The sequence below is a fragment of the Varroa jacobsoni genome, unplaced genomic scaffold, assembly GCF_002532875.2.
Source record: "Varroa jacobsoni isolate VJ856 unplaced genomic scaffold, vjacob_1.0 scaffold_467, whole genome shotgun sequence".
NCBI classification, from domain to species: Eukaryota; Metazoa; Arthropoda; class Arachnida; order Mesostigmata; family Varroidae; genus Varroa; species Varroa jacobsoni.
Genome location: NW_019213369.1, coordinates 21,249 through 39,392, shown reverse-complemented (window position 1 = coordinate 39,392; position 18,144 = coordinate 21,249). Strand labels below are relative to the sequence as shown.

Here is an 18,144-nt window from a genome sequence, read left to right as displayed (position 1 = left end):
ATATATAATAGGTAAAAACATCAAAATAGCGTGACTGGACATTTACATTGGAACCCATACATTCATGTAATGGTACAATCAAATTACAATGATAAATGTTCTTATATATATGTTTATTTTTAGTAGTAACGGTAGGAGCTTTCTTTTGTTTCGGCTTTATTGTCTATATGTGTATGATATATATAATATTAGGACATCTACATAAATTTATATATTTATCGCAATGTCCCGCGAACGTAAACTTGTTGGTGTTGTTTTTCTCTCGACCCTTTCTCTCTCTATTTCTCAAATCACCTTTTCTATTATAAGATAACTACTATATCTATCGGTAACTCACATCTGTATTAAGAAAAACATGCTTTATGTTTGAGATCGCTTGTGCCGTCCGATGGCTAATATTCGCACGTTAAATCACGTATACATTAGTATACAAGTAGTATGTTTTATATATATATATATATATATATATATATATATATATACAAGAAGAAGAAGTACATATATAAGTATGATACACACACCGAAAGTAGATAGTGGCTAAGTGGAGTACTCCTATGTCGATTGGTAGCAGTTAGCCATAATAGTTAGACTGATATAGCAGTTTTGCGTTTTTTTTGCTTTTTTAAATTTCTTATTTGTTGTTTGTTAATAGATTGGAGCTGTATGTAATACATGATACAAATGAAATTAATAAAAACTGATGATAATTGTGCTGATGGTGATGACGATGATCCCTAAAGATGGAAGCGTTGTATTAAAAGCGTAAGTTCGTCATTTGGACAGGCAGGAACAAACGAGATTTCAGTCAAACAGCGATACATACACAGTATAGATTGGTTTCTTTTCAAGTGTGTAATCCCGTGTAACCGTAGCGGTTGTATGTAATAACTATTCGTTTACTACATTTATTACTACAGTACACCATTCTGCTCATAAGTAATAGTGACGACACTGCACAGCAGACCTAAGGAAAAGCTATCTTCAACAGTGGTCGTCTAATTCGTTTATAGTTTTTTGAACCATCGTTAGTCATCTGTTTGGTACTGAGAATATGTTAAAGCAATTGATCAGGCAAGAGCTGATGGGAGCTCTGAAAGCACTGACGTATTTGTGGAGTCTGTAAATGATCACTCAATCAATCAATTGACTACGATGGCAACTTTTGAGTACATGCTATTTTTTAACTTGCCGGTATTTAAGCTAATTGTATATAATCGCACCGAAACTTAACTAACTTTAAAATTGTCATCATAGAAATAATCGTTGCTGATGTTGAGGTAAGACTGATTGAAGCGGTGAAGCACATCAGCTCATCTAAAACCAGATTGGATTTCATTTCTGTAGTCACGTACATCGCATTGTCGCCAACACTGCGTACATGTGTACTTTACTCAGTGCAGCTTTTGGGCGCGTTCGTGTGTAAGTGTTTACTAGTTTTTTAGGTGTTGTTTCCTAATGTTAAAATCTAATATAGCTTGTCAGTATAATTCTTCTTGAATTGCCTCAATTGCGCTTGTGCTTTGACCACCACTTTTTTCAACATATATATATATATATATATATATATATATATAACGTTTTACCATGAATTTATTGGTTAAGCGGACTTATTGCCATCATCTGTTGGATGAAGGGCCTGTCAGCTTTACACCGGGGTTCCCCCCATTCATCTGAACTCTTCTCTACTTAATTTTGGACGAACTAAAATGGGGTCATTTAGTGCTTTGTTCTTCGCGTTTTCAATCGTCAGTCTGTCAGTTACACAAGGTGGTTGGACCTGTTCGTCTTTAATCGAGGAAAAAATGTATCGATCTACTTCTGTTCCCTGTTTGATAACGATGTGAGCTCATGTCTGTTAACGTGTCTTTGTGTATGCTGAGAAGTTTTTGTGTTAAAGCCGGCGCTGTTCACCGATGTGCGTTTGGGATGAGATTTTCTACATCAGCATCATCAAAATCTTAATGATGAATCACTGATATTTGTTATTGTATTTTTATGATTACCGCGTACATAGAATAACCGTCATGCCTCAGAACAAGTTTGTTGCATATTATTCGTAAGCTTTACTTTTTTTTGTTGCTGGTTATTGGCATGCTTTGATTTTTACCGATGCGTATTTTTTGTGTTTGTGCTGTTTGTTCAAACGAAACAAGAAAACAGTTACACTGTATAGCCCTTAGAGCGAAAAAACGGTCTTGGTTACTGAGTGTGACTAAGATCTCAATTAAGTCACAAAGATCTGCCGATTACATAAATAAAGGTCAACAACTACAAGTCTGCCTGCAACAACTACGAGTAGGTATTTGCGGACACTTCCAAGATTGGATCTACATCTCAATAGTACGCCATCCTACCCCCTAACAAAGCATGCGTCTATATGGTAGTTTAGTCACAGTACGACGCGAGCAAATCCTCTTGTGTATGACAATAAGAAACTATTGACATAGGTCGTTCTAGCGACAAAAATTTGCACTCAACCGCTTAGGTACTCCTTAGGGACAAAAAGAATCGCACTACACCCCTTTTGTTATTTTAGTTATAGTTCCTGCAATTGCTCATGCAGAATCCATGACTCTACACTTCATCCTTTTTTGCTTTCCGAACTTTTTCAGAACCTAGAAGGCTTCCTCATAAACTAACGATAGTGTTTGACGTATCATCATGTTACTGTTTTAAACAACGTCTTTACTGTCTCTATAACTAAATCTTTTTGCTTAATCTCACCTGCAGACGAGGCGGAGTTAAATAACGTTTCAACGACATTTGTCTACGTTTGTCTCATGTCGGCGGCACCACCTATACAGAGGTAGTTCTTATCAGGTCCCCTCGGCGTTAATAAGTATATAAAAACAAAAACATAATGATCTTCATCGTCGACTTTGTCTTCAACAAAAGCCTTCTTTTGCTGACAGCCTTTCCTTTCGTCCGTTCGCCTTTTCGTTTCGTGTGCGCAACTTCAGCCGGCTTCTTGTTATTTGATCTCATTCTGTGGTTTTAAGGTGCTCTTGTATTGCCTATGCTGCTGAGAGTTCTACTTTCTCCGGTTAAACCAATGATTTCCTATCGTTATAGGTTTTACTCATAATTGCAGCCCTTTACCTCTGCCAACGAGAGCGATCGCGATCTCGTCCAAAACTGTCGCGGAAACCTGCGTCCCCACGACCCCTCTCATCTCTGGCATCCTTTGTTTCCCGTGGTTCTCGTGACTCTCTGCTGTAGTCCCTCGAATCTCGTGAATCTCGCACTGAAGAATCCCTAAATAGCCGATGTGAAGCTGGCCTTTGATCCCTGCGGTCACGTTCGTAATCAGATCGATGGCCATTTTGCCTGTTGTCCTTTTCAAAAGACAATCGCTTGTGGCTGTTTCCGTTCACCCAGTCTTCTCGACATTTTCGTCCTTCGCCGCGGCTTCCGCCACCGCTTCCACCATTAGACGCTGTATTCCCACTATCTGTTGCTACTGTGGCTGTGGTTATTATCCCTTGTAAAGATGTGGATGTTGCTGATATTGCTGCTGTTGTAACTCTGTCCTCTTTTGACCGTTCGTAGCTCTCTTGACGACCGCTAGGACCCTTTATAATATCTTCAACCACTTTGTGGTTGAAGAACTCTTTGTAGTTTGCCAATGCGAGCGAGGCTGCCTGCCATTGCGCTTCTCTGCAATTATATGGGCAATATAATATACAAATTAAACGAGTATCTAAAGCGGAGAGAATAGGGAGCAATTAAAGTAGGGAGTGGACTTTGATGATGAAAATAACTATCTATATTACCTGTCATGCCTCTTATTCCTAGTAGATCTTGTTACAGATCAGTCGAGTGCAGCTGAGTAGCCGGAACCAAGTATCGTTTGGGAAGCAGCTTTTTGAAAAGCTTAGTTGTAATAATAATAGACTCACTTGATGCTATGTCCACTGGCGGTTGCCATTCGTCTGCCTCGAAAATAGACAGCTACGGTGTATCGTCGCGTGTTGGTGGGCCCACTGGAATCGATAACTTTGTAAAGTGGAATCTCAGGTTGACCATTGCTCATATGTCGCAAGGTTAGACAACATTGTTGTAGCTTCGATTTAGGATCATTCCAGTCTTGGTTGCGAATGAAATGTTCTAGACGCGGGAAAAATACTACTTGACAGAATCTTCGGCAGTAGTCTAGCCCCTTGTCGACGAAGAGAGCACCTAGGAACGCTTCAAGAATGTCGGCACGATCTTTTACCTTGAGACCGTTTTGTGATAACGGGTACATCGAATACTCCAACATTCCTGCAGCAATGAAACAAATTACAGCCCAATAATGATGCAGTTTTCTCTATAAATTGTGATGAGGTTTATTGAAAACAGATGCCCACTTTCGTCCACTTACCTAAGTCATCATGCACTACAGCCTGTGTGCGGTTGTTGACAATCGAGCTTCGGAGGAGCGAAAGATGCCCTTCATGATGTTCAGGGAAAAATTTGTACAGGTACTCAGAGGACACCAATTGGAGTACGGTATCTCCAAGGAATTCCAGGCGTTGGTTTGAACCACTACAAATCGTCGATTAAGAACGAAACTATTATAGCACTTCATGATTTATGCTTATATTATTACTGATAGGACGTTCAAAAGTAGGAATCATATTACTTATCTAAATAAAATTTTCTATATGAGTACTAATACAAATACTATTTTAGTACTAATAATACATTGTGATTATATAGCATTGCCATAATACGCCATACGACAGCCGGCGAAGTCATGTATGCCGTTCAAACTCACAGTGTGAGGTTGTTGAATCCAACGGAGCGATGGGTAAATGCCCTTGCGAGAAGTCGGATGTGAGTAAATTCCACGCCAATCTGCTTCTCGAAGTTTGTGAGTTTCTGAAGAACGGGATAATGTTCGATCCATCTCCGATCGCCATCTGGCTCTTGCAGCTGCAATGGGTGCCGGCGATAATTGCACCACCTTTCTAGAAGCTCGGCGCATTCCAAACCCCAATTCATTGCACGATGACCGCCTGCGTGTTGATTGGGTTAAATAATAATGAGAGCGCTCTTCGTTTTTGGAAACCAGTACTCTGGTTGCTGGGTTTATACATAATAATTAGTAATGGGATACGCCTGCACCCGATGGCGGGTTCATATTGTAGCTATCGTTGCAACAGTGATATACTTGTCTTGCGTTGAAAAAAACGACACCTGGACTAGATCGTCTGATTAGAAACTATTCACCAAAGATATATAAACAAAACAGACGAAGTCGGCGCCTGGGTATCGGAAAAAAATTTTCTAAACCGCCGTTCTGTTTGTCTTTATACATACTTGTGACCGTCGCACAGTTCGCGGTTGTAACAGCAGATGGTCTAAAAAGGGTCTCCCCGAAGACCCTGTCGACATGCTCAATACCATGGTCAAGAAAAATGGCCCCCATAAGTGCCTCCAAAGAGTTAGCCATAGCATGCTTGAGTTCGAGATCGTGGCACAGATCGGACCCGTGAGCATATAGCATGAACTCATCCAGTTGAAGTTTCTGCTCCAGTCAAGCACAAAGGCAACAAAAACAATTTTTCTTATAGTATGCTTTCATTTCTTATTTGCTTGTTAGTAAAATTATCACCGTAAAGGGGGTTTTAACTATTGTTGTTATAAGCATATTATAACTGCTCACGAAATATTCATTACAGACCGCATGATACATTCCTTCTTAGGTAATTACCTTAAAATGCAACTCACATAGTCATCGAACGTCCATTAAGAATAGTTGCGCTTGATCTTACCCTCATGTTTGTTTTACGGAAGCCTGCACATTTTTTTTTATTTCATATGGTGTCCGTCATTATGGGCTGTTGGGTACCTTTGCTAGAACGGCGAGATGTTGATTCTGGACGATTGCGGCGCGATAGGTCGCCAGCCCACCTTCCTCAACATCGGGAAACATATGGAAGAGATGAATTGATGACAAGAACTCAATGACCGCGTCACCCAGAAACTCCAGTCTTTCATAGTGGTGCACAGTCGATGCCGTTTCAATATCCTTGGCCAGACGCGACATGATCGATAGAAGCATCTTGATACCTGGCAGCGACGACCCATCCAGATCGCAATATACGATCCACACAACACATACACACATTTCGCAGGAACACAAAACAGCAAAAAATCCGTCATTTTTGTTTTAGTGGCAAGCGACCCTTCACCATCATAGACGCTTCATGCGATAGATTTACAACTCCATTTTCTTCTTAGCCAGCAGCAATGTGGTGACATCAGTATAAAAGACAGTTAGCATCTGACAAAGAAGCAATCTAAGAAAGCTAGATATACAGAAAAAAAAACATCCTTCTGAGTGATTATAGCCCGAAAGATGGAAGTGTTTCCATGTTACCTAGTTCAGAGACACGCTGGACCCATCATGTCACTAGTTGTAACCCAGCGTTAATGCAGGTTGATTGTAAACTTGAATATCCACCGAGTGAAGTAGGTGCTGCTGGAGTAGCCACCTGAAAATCACCTGCCCTCAGAGTGCACTTTGACAAAGAGCACATGAGTTCAGAAGCTACTCCAACACTTACGCCTTCAATCCCACAGTGTCATTACGAAGATGAACCCGCATACGTCCCTATCGACCAAATCTCTATCTATCTCCAATAGTGCGTCTGACTGAAGCAAGAATGGGCAGAAGGCATTTTCGGGCCAGGGTTTGTTCTCGGCTGATTTTCGAGACAATCTTCAGATAAGCGGTTCGATATTTATCGAAGACTTTGTTTCATTATGTGACCAAAGGTGGGCGAACTGAAGACAATATACTCAACAGTCCTCTCCAGGTTTAGTCCATAACGGGTAATTACTCGGGAGCTGCGAAGGATCCAATAATGCTGGCTTGATCGACTTCACCGGGAATTGTTAAGTACATGTTATTTTTTTCCAATGCTTATTGTTATTGCAGTGTCTATGTCTGAACAGCCGCTACAAGGATAGGGTGCAAGTTGCGGTACCTTACATTTTCAGCTCCCCACAAACCGTAAAGCTAGTGCCAACGACACAGACACGGGTGGTTATATACACTGGTGTCTAACGGAGCTATAAGTGATGTTAGCTAAACGTAAAATGGAAGCTTAACCGTGAATATGCATTCGTCAGAGCCACTCAAGAAGTGCTGGAGGATCAAAGTCCAGAAATGTAATATAGTAAATGTGGCAAATCTTCACTATGCGTGGATATATGTATCTACATTTTAATCATTAAATTATGAGCTGTGATTTTTGTAGTAAGCCGAAGAAGATCGTAACAAATTAGGTTGATCTAAACAGTGTTAAACTCAATTGAGTAAAGTACAACAATCTTGTGTTCATAATATAAATGCATAAATAAACACTATACTTTGTAAGACACAAGCCAGATGCGTATTATGTTTATAATTCTTATCTTTTAAAGATAAGTGTTCTACAATTAGATTAGATCCTTTGCTGCTCACGCAAGAACTTGCCGATACTTCACAAGTACCTCAGTAAAAGAAATCTGTCAATCAAATTAATAGGATGCTTTTATATGTACTAAGCAAAAATCATTTTTTCTTGGGAGACGGAAGGATTAGCCCAACACGTGCTTTTCTAGTTGTTTTATTTGTAGCCAATATTAGGTGCCTGCATTTGACGTCTAGTATGCCGCTCTTGCAATGAATATTTAAATGAATTACTAATGAAAATTCCACAAGTGCCGTATTTGCGTGCGCCCATGCCGAGCCGAAATCCGCTGTACGTGTGTATGTAGCGCTGCAATATCAATTAACAAGTTTTATGGCTAACCTCTTTTCCTCGAATATAGGTAAAGTACCCTGCGATCCCCGTACTCCGGCTGACGCATTCCGCAGTTGGTCATTGAGTTACGCGCATGATCTGGATTGGTTCCGAAATTCTCCCTGTATGAGGGATGCGTAAGCGCCAGCTGGAATACGAAATGTAAGTTGGATACAAAAGCACAAAGTCAGATATGTAAGATTATTTGGCGACAACCACAATAGTAAGTATGCAGTTAAACTACGTTATTTTGTTCTGTAAAATTCTGTTCTTTCTAGTACAAACCTGTAACAGAAGTCGGTCATTAAATTTTAGCTTTAAGTTTTCTTCAAGCCTATATAGTGACCGATGGAAGCGAAGATGACCAATCAGTACTGGTACAACAAGCGCATGTTGCGCAACATCAGAGCGTAGTCCCGTTCGGTAAAAGCCTTCTGAGCTGAGAACGACCGTCACGTCGCGCTTGAGCTCTTGTGCCTGCTTCAAATCCTGCAACGCCTTCTCTTTTTTGGCCAATCGAGCCTTATCCTGGTAGTCGACTTTCGCCTTGGTGGCCAGGTACTTTTTGAGTTTAGTTAGCTCCTTAAGTGCTTTTTGGTATTTGGGATTGCCAGCGTAGCTTAGTTGTGCCGGTCGCATTCCAAAATGAACAATAACAGGGAACTGTGTTGAGTTCTCTAGCGACGGCTCGCGGTCGAGTTGATCTACTCGCAGTGAGCAGGGCTTCATACCAGGTCGTGTCACTAGCTGACCCTTGACCTTGGCCTCGACCATGTCAATCCAAGCAGCTGCGTCTAACTTCGCTAGTTTCGGAATCCCTTCACGCGAAACCAACGGGCGGTTGTTCTTGAGCAGGTGGCCGATTATCAGATTGAGCGACAACAGCTCCTTGCCTTTCTCCGGTAAAGGGCGCACAAAGCGCGGCATCACATGGAACTGCGGACAGCCTTCATTAGATGGCTGATCGTTTAGACGCCAATTGATGTCAACTAATTCCAGCAACTCCTTAAATAGATAGTCTGACAGAAGGTCGAGTCCCCGCACAGTGAAGTTGCTAGGGAACTCCTCAGGTATGTAAGCGATCAGGTATTCAATATTGTATCTGGAATATGACAAGTAATGAAAGAACTTATAAGGAACTTGCTTTTCTTTTTAATATTATTATTACTATTCTATTCTGAGTGCATAATATATGCCCCATAATGAGATACTTAGGCAGGTAAACGCCTCGAAATTTGCTCGTCTTTTAGATTTGTTTTCCTTCTTTAGGGGAATATACCTTATTATCCTGCATGAAGGCAGGTTGTCAGGTAGCTTGTAGTGAGAGAAGAGTGAGAATCCTTCGAAGATGAAGTCATGGTTGTCGTGACGAATTACCGTAGGGAAGCGTTTGAGCGCAAAATTTGTCCTCGGGGTGATGGCAACGCGGTAGTGGAACAAGCGACCGGCGTTGTTCGAGCTTGGATCGCAGGCAGGTGAGGGCGGCGCCTCTCCAGGGAATAGGTTGTGACGAATTCCCGTGCGTTTCGCTTTCACACTACACCGACAGAGCGGCCCATCATTCATCTGAAAAAAAAAACAAAATCGTTATTGCAAAGCCACTAGATGAGTCAAACTCACTACTTAAATCCTAATAACGCTCGCTAATACGCCTCTTAGAAAACAAACTAATTTATCACTATAACAGTCTATTAGATTAACCTTGTCCAATACGCTAACGTCAACTTTACCTCCCCGGGATCGTTGAACCAGAGCTCTTCGTGTAATCGATAAGGGTGCTTCTTCTTGAGTTCGAGTTCAGTAACGTTGTCCTCCTCTTCCGATGAACACCACTCGGTATCACTTGAGTCACTGCTGCTGTCACTTGACAAAATGATTCCAGTTTTTGTGCCATTTTCTTGGCGATTTTGTCGCTTCTGCTTCTTTTTATAATGCATGCAAATGTGTGGCTTTCTTTTAGGTCGCTCATACGGTGCCTGAGTAGATCGTGTGCGTTCAGCGCGCTTTAAGAGCTCCTCTTCGAACTCGGTTAGAAGCTTTTCAAAGCGTTCGGTCGATCGGGTTTCCTCCTTGCGAAGCTATCATGTAACAAAACATTTGTATCAGGTTAAGATATTTTGTTGAACTCGGCGAAAGGCTTACAGCGCACATACACAGAATTATTAGATTTAGTAACCAGCTTTTTTAAAAGAAAATAAACTTCTACAAAGTACCTCGTTGTTGTTATCTTTGGTAAAATAGAGTTCTGCTGGGCAACATCTTGTATAGGAAGCGATTTCCATTCGATAATCCTCTTCGGAGATCTCTTTGGTGCCCACTTCCCCCTCATCTGAGCTATAGTTGTCGGACGAGAAACGGAATTCCTTCTCTTCTTTTTCCTTTTCTCGATCCCTTGCCCTATCTGATTTAATGCTCCGATGATCTCGATGTTGTCTCGAACCTGTCCTCGGAGGTAGAGGCGGCTGGTGACGATAGTGCGAAGAGTTGCGCTCGTTCGGTGTGGTACCGTTAGTTTCTCTACTATTTAGCTTCCTGTAGCTGGCCGAACGTGATAACGGGCGCCTGGATCGCGAGTCATGGTGACTTCGCGGGGGGCTCCTTAAGATGATTCACGATAAAGCAACAGAAACAGGTATTAGCGCATACTAGGGAGCGTAATAAACGCATTATAAAAAATTAATGTTAAATTAGAGTGACAAAGACACACATATGCTTAATATAAGTGCACTTACTTATTATTTACTCGATGGCTCGAGCTTCGATGGCGCTCTGCGCGACAACTCGGGCTTCTTGATCGCTCGATCTTTAAGGGCCTCTTCAATGGACTTCTAGAACGGTTCGACCACCGTGATCCACGACCCGAAGGAGACCTACGGGATTTAGAACGACTCCGTGAGCTATAGCTAGGTTCCCGTTTACTGAAAATGTTGCACCATCGACAAAATGAGATCAATTACGTTTTTAGAGATTGTGTATAAAATTATACCCTACCTGTAAAAATAGCGAATACCGTGCGTGTGTGTGAGAGTGGAATAAGATCCAACTTAGAGGAGTTGGAAAATCGCTCCGAATATTACGTGCATTATTATTTATTATACTACTAGGAGGTATGAACCTCCTAGTAAAATATACCGAAGTAAATATGTTGTCCATTATAAATCAATGATACATAAATATTATGATAAGCATATAATTATAAGATAATAAAATACATTCTATTTATTTCTAAAAGTCACATTTTGAGGTTAATGTCGGCGTAGTTGTTGTAGTCTGTTGATGATATCCTGTAAAGGCGGCTATTCGGATGATGATTATTATTTTGCAGTGGTCCGGAGACGGTACAATCTACTTTTGAGGCCACTGCATTTCCATCGTAGCGCAAACGGGCATCATCAAAGCGAGCCAGTTCATTATCCCGCGGAACCGGGGTTCCAGGTACAACTTGCAGAAGTGACGATGGACTTGTAACGGGAACTGGAGATATCAGTGGTAGCGAGCCCACAGTTGATATAACTGGAGAAGCCGATGGCGCCGGTGTCCAGAGACCAGCTAGTGCGCTGCTCGTGGGAATATGGCCGTCAGTTACGCCTGTAAAAAAACGAGTTAACATTATTGTGACGTACAATGTCGCTACGTGGTCTAAAAACCTTAGTTACTGTCGTTGCCATATACAATTAAAGGGTTAAAAAATGTAGGTGAAACTCGACATCCCAAAAGAAGGTTACGTTTCTTACAGGCTGATAAACATAATTACGATCGTACATTACGGCGCTAACTAGTGAAAGAGACGCAAAACTACAGCTTTGTATCCATAATCCAAATAATAGAGTAAGCATTGGCATAATGGATATAAATGCAATATCAAAAAATTGTATTCGTTATTATTAGTCTCCTCCATAATATCTTTAGTTTACGTTTCTAAAGTTCGAGTTCGCGATAGATAAATACCTGCCGCTGCGGCTGCTACAGCTGCTACAGTCGATGCTCCATTACTGTGCTGTTGTTGTTGCACCTGTTGCTGTTGGTGGTTTTGTGGTTGCAAATGCTGCATCCGTTGTTGCATTGAATGCTGAAGATTCAATTGTAGGTTAACATTGGCAGCGGCGGCCAGACCTGGTAGATGTTTCCCAACGACGCCATTTTGCATCATCATGTCATTCATCATTTGCGGATACATTACGCCCGCAGCCGCAGCTCCCATGGCGGCGGCGCCCATACAACCGCCAGCAGCCGCCATCGTCGCCTGGTTGACGGCCATTGTTGCCGGATGATGGTGCCCGGCGGCAGCTGCAGCCGCATTGAATTGATTATTAACGACGGCTGCATTAAGACCAGCCTGTACCGCCACATCCGGCGATACATGTACTAGTGGCATTCCCATACCGCCTCCTACTGCAGCACCCATACCGCCCATACCAACGATGCCAGCGCCACCAACGCCCAGATGTCCAAGGTGATGATGGACGCTGCTCATCGTGCTCATTTGGCCGACGCCGAGTTGGGCCGCTGCAGCAGCCGCTGCCATGCCACTAATTCCACCCGCTACACCTGCAGCTAAGAGACCAGGCGGACCCAATAATGTCGCAGGCAGTGTATGAGCCTGGGGGGGCTGGTGTGATCCAGACGCGGCCATCTGCTCGAGAAGACACGGCTGTTGCTGATGTTGACGCGGGTGTTGCTGTGGTTGCTGCTGTTGCTGACTGTGTTGCTGCTGTTGTTGATGGTTGTAGTGCTGTTGCTGATGATGCTGCTGGACACCAGTAAGCCAGCGGGAGGTCGCTGTGTGGGGATGCTGACTGCTGACGCTGATGGCTGCGTCGACAACAGCCGCATCTACGAGGCCGCCGTCGCTGTTCTGTTTATACATCTGCGAGAAAACAAAATCAAGAAGAAAGTAAAGTTTAGGACTATAGCTTGAATTAACTTGAAAAACTTATCCATGTAATATAATAAGTAGCTTGTGGGGCCTCTTCCTTGTCCCCTTACGTTACGTTCACATGCAGTGGACGATGACGATAGAATTGCCCTAATTAAGGGTACACAGGCGGTACTGCTTGTGACAACTTCACTTTGGTGTGGATATGATAAAGCGTGTTATATAATATAATAAAAAAAAAAATTACTAGCCAATCTACACGTACATAGTCACTCACATAAACTTATAGCCGTGAGAAACAATAGCAAGCAGTTGTGTAGAAGACGTACGACAGACACACATATTATTATTACTATTATTATGATAAAAATTAGTCATAGGAAATTGTGGCTGTTGAGCGTAAAATCTTGTCAGTTAAACATAAATTGATCTGACTCATGCTATATATCATTGGAGGTATTTGCATGGCGACCATTACGATGTAATTAGCCGCAAGGCCTATCATAAGCACATTATTTATTAATATGAGAACGTTTAAACTACGGAAGATGATGAAGTTAAGTTAGACATGTGCAAACTCCAATAAGGGAAACAATGTCTGCAAAACTGCCATAAGCATTCAGTTGTTGTAGCAGATAGTCAGCAGCTTTTACGAATGGTAAAGGCCCATAGACGTTCTGATTAAATCTAGCAAAGATAAAAACGACACTTGGGTTTTTTTTTGTAAGCGCCGATTACTGGAACTTCTCTAAAATAGAGTCTAATAAGCTGTTTTTGTAACACTACCCTAAAAACAACACCGGTAAAATAACATTGGCTATAGTTCAAGGAAAGCCGTCTTTAACTTAGAATATAACAATAATTAGAGCGCTATATACTCCGTTTCATATTGACAAACGTTCTAGGTAAAGTAGAAAAACAGTGTAATTTTTTTAATTTAAACACCACCCAAAAACTTTGACCTACGTATATAACAAGGCAATTCCAGGAGCACGTACCTTATTGAGAACAGGCCGATGAGTGAGTCAAGTGCGCTCACTCAACTTTTTACACATCAAATAAGTACAACAAGTTTTAACAAGCTATTGCTAAAACTTGGTGTACCTATTTGGTGTGAGCCTAAGTGAGCATAGAATCAAAATCATTGTGATTTTGTGATAAAAGTCGTACCTAGATTAACTTCACAATAATGACAGCCTAAACACGCATAACACATACCCTTGTTATAATTAAACAGGCGGCGTATTTAAATGTGCTCCTTCCATTTCATGTTGCCTTGATAAAGCCACTGGAGGTACCCAGTTTTAAAGGGTAGTTTCTTTAGCAAACAAGTGCAGTTGCGTAACTTTGTTTTGATATAGCTTTTTTTCGAAAATTACTCGAAGCATAGCTTTAGATCGATTAGTTTACCCAGTCCGATTTACTCTACTGACTTAACTACTGTAAATTAGACGAGTGTAACTATAACTGTTATCGTATATATGGCTTCCGTTTATAAAGCCTCATTGAGAGCTACTCCAACGCTAGTCTCACGCAAATTCAAAGAAACATGTTCAGTTCATCAGATTCGAATCACTCTTCTTGAAGCCCTATCGGCAACAGCGCAGAGTTGAATAACCACCATAAATTTTATGTCCAAAGAAGTTCCATTTCTTTGACTTCTTCTGACTATCTAAATTCCGCACGTGTCTTTAAAATTAGCTCATAATATCGATGTGCCTTTTACGATATTTATGCTCAGTACCACCTATAAGTTTTGGGGTCTACGTTTGGTACTCAAGCCGTTAAGTATTCCTTACTGACGGCTGGCTCTTAGCACGGAACGAAGTATGTCTACTTCTGGGTTCGAACCCAGACCATCATATGTCCTCAAGTTTAGTAGGCGAATACATTAGCTACTGCACTACCATAAAGACCATTTATACAATTTGGTGTAGCAAAATCGCACCTATGTATCAAACTCCTATCTTCGTTCTGTACTAGCAAATCAGCGCAATTCATAAACGTGGCTTTATCTTTGTTGCACATCGATTTAGTGCACAATTGAGCTTGGCACTTCGGCACACGAAAGAACGGACAAGAAGGAATATAGGAAATCATTTATTTTTAATGAGTGGCAGAAAACTCTGTCCAATAGCCATGGTAGATGGAGTCAATAGTCACCAATAAGCAGATCTAGAGCTGGACTAGAAGGCCCCGAAGGGGCCGCCTATTTCGCTGCTACACGAACCTATGGGCGCCGCCGTGACCTTCCACAAAACACTTCCCCTAGCCCGCAGTCATCTCCAACACCTCCTGCTCACTTAGAGCCCACCGCCAGAAAAATGCCTTTTGAAAAAGGTTCACTCCACAACACAACGTCGCTCACTACCTAGAAACAACAGAACATCTACAGAAAAAAAGTCGGTAATTCGGCTAATGTTTATCATGTGTAGAATGATGATCTTTGACACCCTGAGCGTGTGACCGGGGCTTCGGTGAAGTGCTTTCGCCACTACAGCGAGCAGACTGAACCACAGGAAAGCTGCGCCAGGGGCGCGCGCCAATTTTCAAATCCTTACGCTCAAAAACTCAACGCAATTGCACTGCGTCTTTCCCGTCTGTTTGCTGTATAGCTTGCGTACTTCCTTTGGATGGTCTTTATTGGTTATGCCTGATATATCTATGCAGTAATTTAACGATGCTTCTACAACCTTGAGAAAATACTGTATTAAATGCTAAAGTTAGTAATTATAATCACGTGGGTGAATAGATTAGTTGCTGAATGTAAATTCGAAATGTTTCTATTTCACTTTATGTAAGAAAACGTTTATCGGGTTCAATTTAGAATAATGCAGGCTTTTTAGTTATTTCTGCTGCTAGGTGAGTGTTAAGAAGCGAGTAAAGAAAGTTATTTATATGCTTATTTAAGAACAACGTCAATTTAGTAAGACGTATCGATATGATGACAAATCAATGGCTACGCTGATAAAGATACGTAAAGAGACATCAGAAGATTTTGAAAAATGTGCAAAAATTGTGGTAGATTGGATTGGAATTCGCCTACCGGATCGAACCGCACGACTTCAGTCGCTTATGTCGTTTTGTGGCTGGGCAGGTCGATAGGCAGCACAGACTGACAACTATTCACGGTGATAATTGCAAGCTGACTCTTTATTTAATGTATTCATTCTATTTGAATAAAACAGCGATCGTGTGTGGATCAAATGTACTTATCTCTCCATCATTTCAGAGCGCTCTGGAAGCGCATCACGCCAGTGACGCAGCTCGCCATTAACAACACATTGTACATGTGTCGCTAAAATACGCGTCTATGCTTTATGATCAGAAGTAGGCCGTATCGATTATTGTACATATTTTTGCAATACTAAATACATGCTATCACATAATTCATTTTGTCGTAACTATATATATTTTTCTCTCAGTGTTTACACATTCGTGATGTAGAAAATCCAACAAATACAAATATTTGGAAAAATTTTCATGGTTTCCAATTTTTGACAAAACTACAGGGTGATGAAATCGCTTTTTGTTAACGGGGAAGGTAGGTTGACAGTTAATAGTGTTTAACCTTTACCATTTCAACAATTTCTTCAGCTTTCTTTTGCTTTTTTTGATGCACGATACCATGCTAATGTCACAGGTAGAAGTTAGCTATAAGGATTCAAAAGGTGAACATTTTAAGGGTTTGCTAAGCTTCTATAATAGACAATCCACGAAAAGACATTTCTTCTACTGCATGCTGCTGGGTAGGTTTTTATGTGAGCGTAGGGAGCAAGACAGGAGCGGGTCGTGATAGGCCCTCCCGCCCGTGCACAGCAGTCATCTAAAACATGCTGAGGATTAGAACGTTAAATGCAGTACGGACACTCTTCAGTGATACCAATTTTTGCAGTCACCAGTGAACAGCCTCGCTCGGCCATACGCCAAAAATCTCAATGTTCCTCTTTGGGTATTTGCTCACGGGGATTATGCCATTCACGCTCCTCTCATTCTTATGGCTATGGTCACCAGAGATCTAGACATAGTAATGTCGACCAATCTGGCTTTCAGTGATCAACTCACATACAAACTTCGTTTATAATTGTCAATATAATTCATAAATGCTTTGTTATTTGGAGTTCTTTAGTATATGTCCGCCTATACGGAACACTGCTTCTTCCTAATTCGCTATAATGCTGCTCCATTTGTATGATCACACACACGTTTAGAGATATGATGATCTATGGAGCAGAAACCGCAGTATATGTAGTGGAATTCGTCTTTAGATATAAAGACGAACTTATTAATTAGAATTAAATAGAATAAACTATTCTAGATTGTCACGTATTTAAAGCAGTCGAACAACTACAACTTTGTAATATGTTACATTGATTTTTCCATTTAAATAAACCATAGCAACTAGACGACTTCTAAAGCTCTAGACACCTTAATCTGAGCTTGCATGAATTTGTTGGATAGTTTCGATGAGTCGTTGTTTTTGTACCTTTATCACTTAACACTGTTTAGTCAACTTATGCATCATAGATTATCCGTTTCACGCTTTTGTTTCTCTTTTTTGATGTTGCAGTTGCCTCTCCAAGGCACAAAGTTTTTCACCACCAACGCTTCGCTGCAATTTCGGCTTATATCAACTATGGGAAAAATATTTTGTCAGATTTTAGAGCCACCCGAAGGAACAAATGGAACGAAATTGAACACAGTTATCGAAGGAACAACTTTGCGCGAGGGTCACGCTTTTTTCGGCAGAAGGCGATGGTCATAGCTAAGATATGGCAGCGTCCGCGGCTAAGGACAATAGAAAATGGTTTGGTATTCCTATGGAGAACTACTGTTAGTCCAAATTTGTTTATGTCACAGACTCAACAACACGTTTGCTCTACAAGCTCAGAACACAATTCGAACTACCTTCGAAAGAACAGTGACACCCCATCTTCAGACATAGACAATGGCAGCTTTTGCATAGAACGCGGTCATATTTTTTGGCGGAGTTTGATATGGCCCTTTGGGTATCCGTCCTCTTGAACCTCTTGAAATTTCAATTAGGCAGACATGACATCAAATAGATCTGTATTGTTCAGGGAACTCCTGAAGGAGTTCTATACTAAATAATTGAATTGCTAAAATCGAAACTTTGACCAATAGGCACTCGTGCCTTGTGTAAAATCTTTGAAAACTTTTCGGTCTTTAAAGGTCCTCTTAGTACACTAACAGGAAGTCGGTAGACGAAAATGGAAAGTGGCATAGGTTCACCGATACGTTCCATGACTCATTAAGACACTCGAACAGTGGGATACGGTTTATCAGTAAGACAGCTACCCAGAAACTAAGAAATCGTCCTTTCTGTGTTTAAAGATAGTAATTATTTGTTAAAAATCGCATACGTTACAGATTATTCGCGTAAAAAATAGCTAGAACTTACAGCGAATTGATCGTAAGGGTCTGTTTCTCTGCGGACAACTAGGGAATTGAAATCTATATATATATATA

The 18,144-nt window shown here is 41.2% G+C and overlaps 1 protein-coding gene across 2 annotated transcripts; it reads right to left on the bottom strand.

Annotated features, from left to right (window-relative positions):
* Positions 1 to 96: 96 nt before the first annotated feature.
* Positions 97 to 15,097, bottom strand: drosha (ribonuclease 3 drosha). 2 transcript variants are annotated; one of them, XM_022833659.2, is made up of 15 exons: positions 14,885 to 15,097; positions 11,727 to 12,645; positions 11,015 to 11,366; positions 10,511 to 10,696; positions 9,992 to 10,376; positions 9,509 to 9,856; positions 9,058 to 9,344; positions 8,064 to 8,880; positions 7,788 to 7,926; positions 5,837 to 6,057; positions 5,305 to 5,512; positions 4,760 to 5,000; positions 4,364 to 4,527; positions 3,900 to 4,263; positions 97 to 3,657 (listed from the first exon to the last, which is right to left on the bottom strand). In XM_022833659.2, the coding sequence occupies exons 2-15, from the start codon at positions 12,643 to 12,645 to the stop codon at positions 3,096 to 3,098; spliced, it is 5,193 nt and encodes a 1,730-aa protein (XP_022689394.1). In that variant the 5' UTR covers positions 14,885 to 15,097; the 3' UTR covers positions 97 to 3,095. The 2 variants fall into 2 exon arrangements, with proteins under 2 accessions (XP_022689394.1, XP_022689395.1); XM_022833660.2 differs by lacking the exon at positions 14,885 to 15,097 and having other exon boundaries at positions 11,727 to 13,249.
* Between the last annotated feature and the right edge of the window lie 3,047 nt (positions 15,098 to 18,144).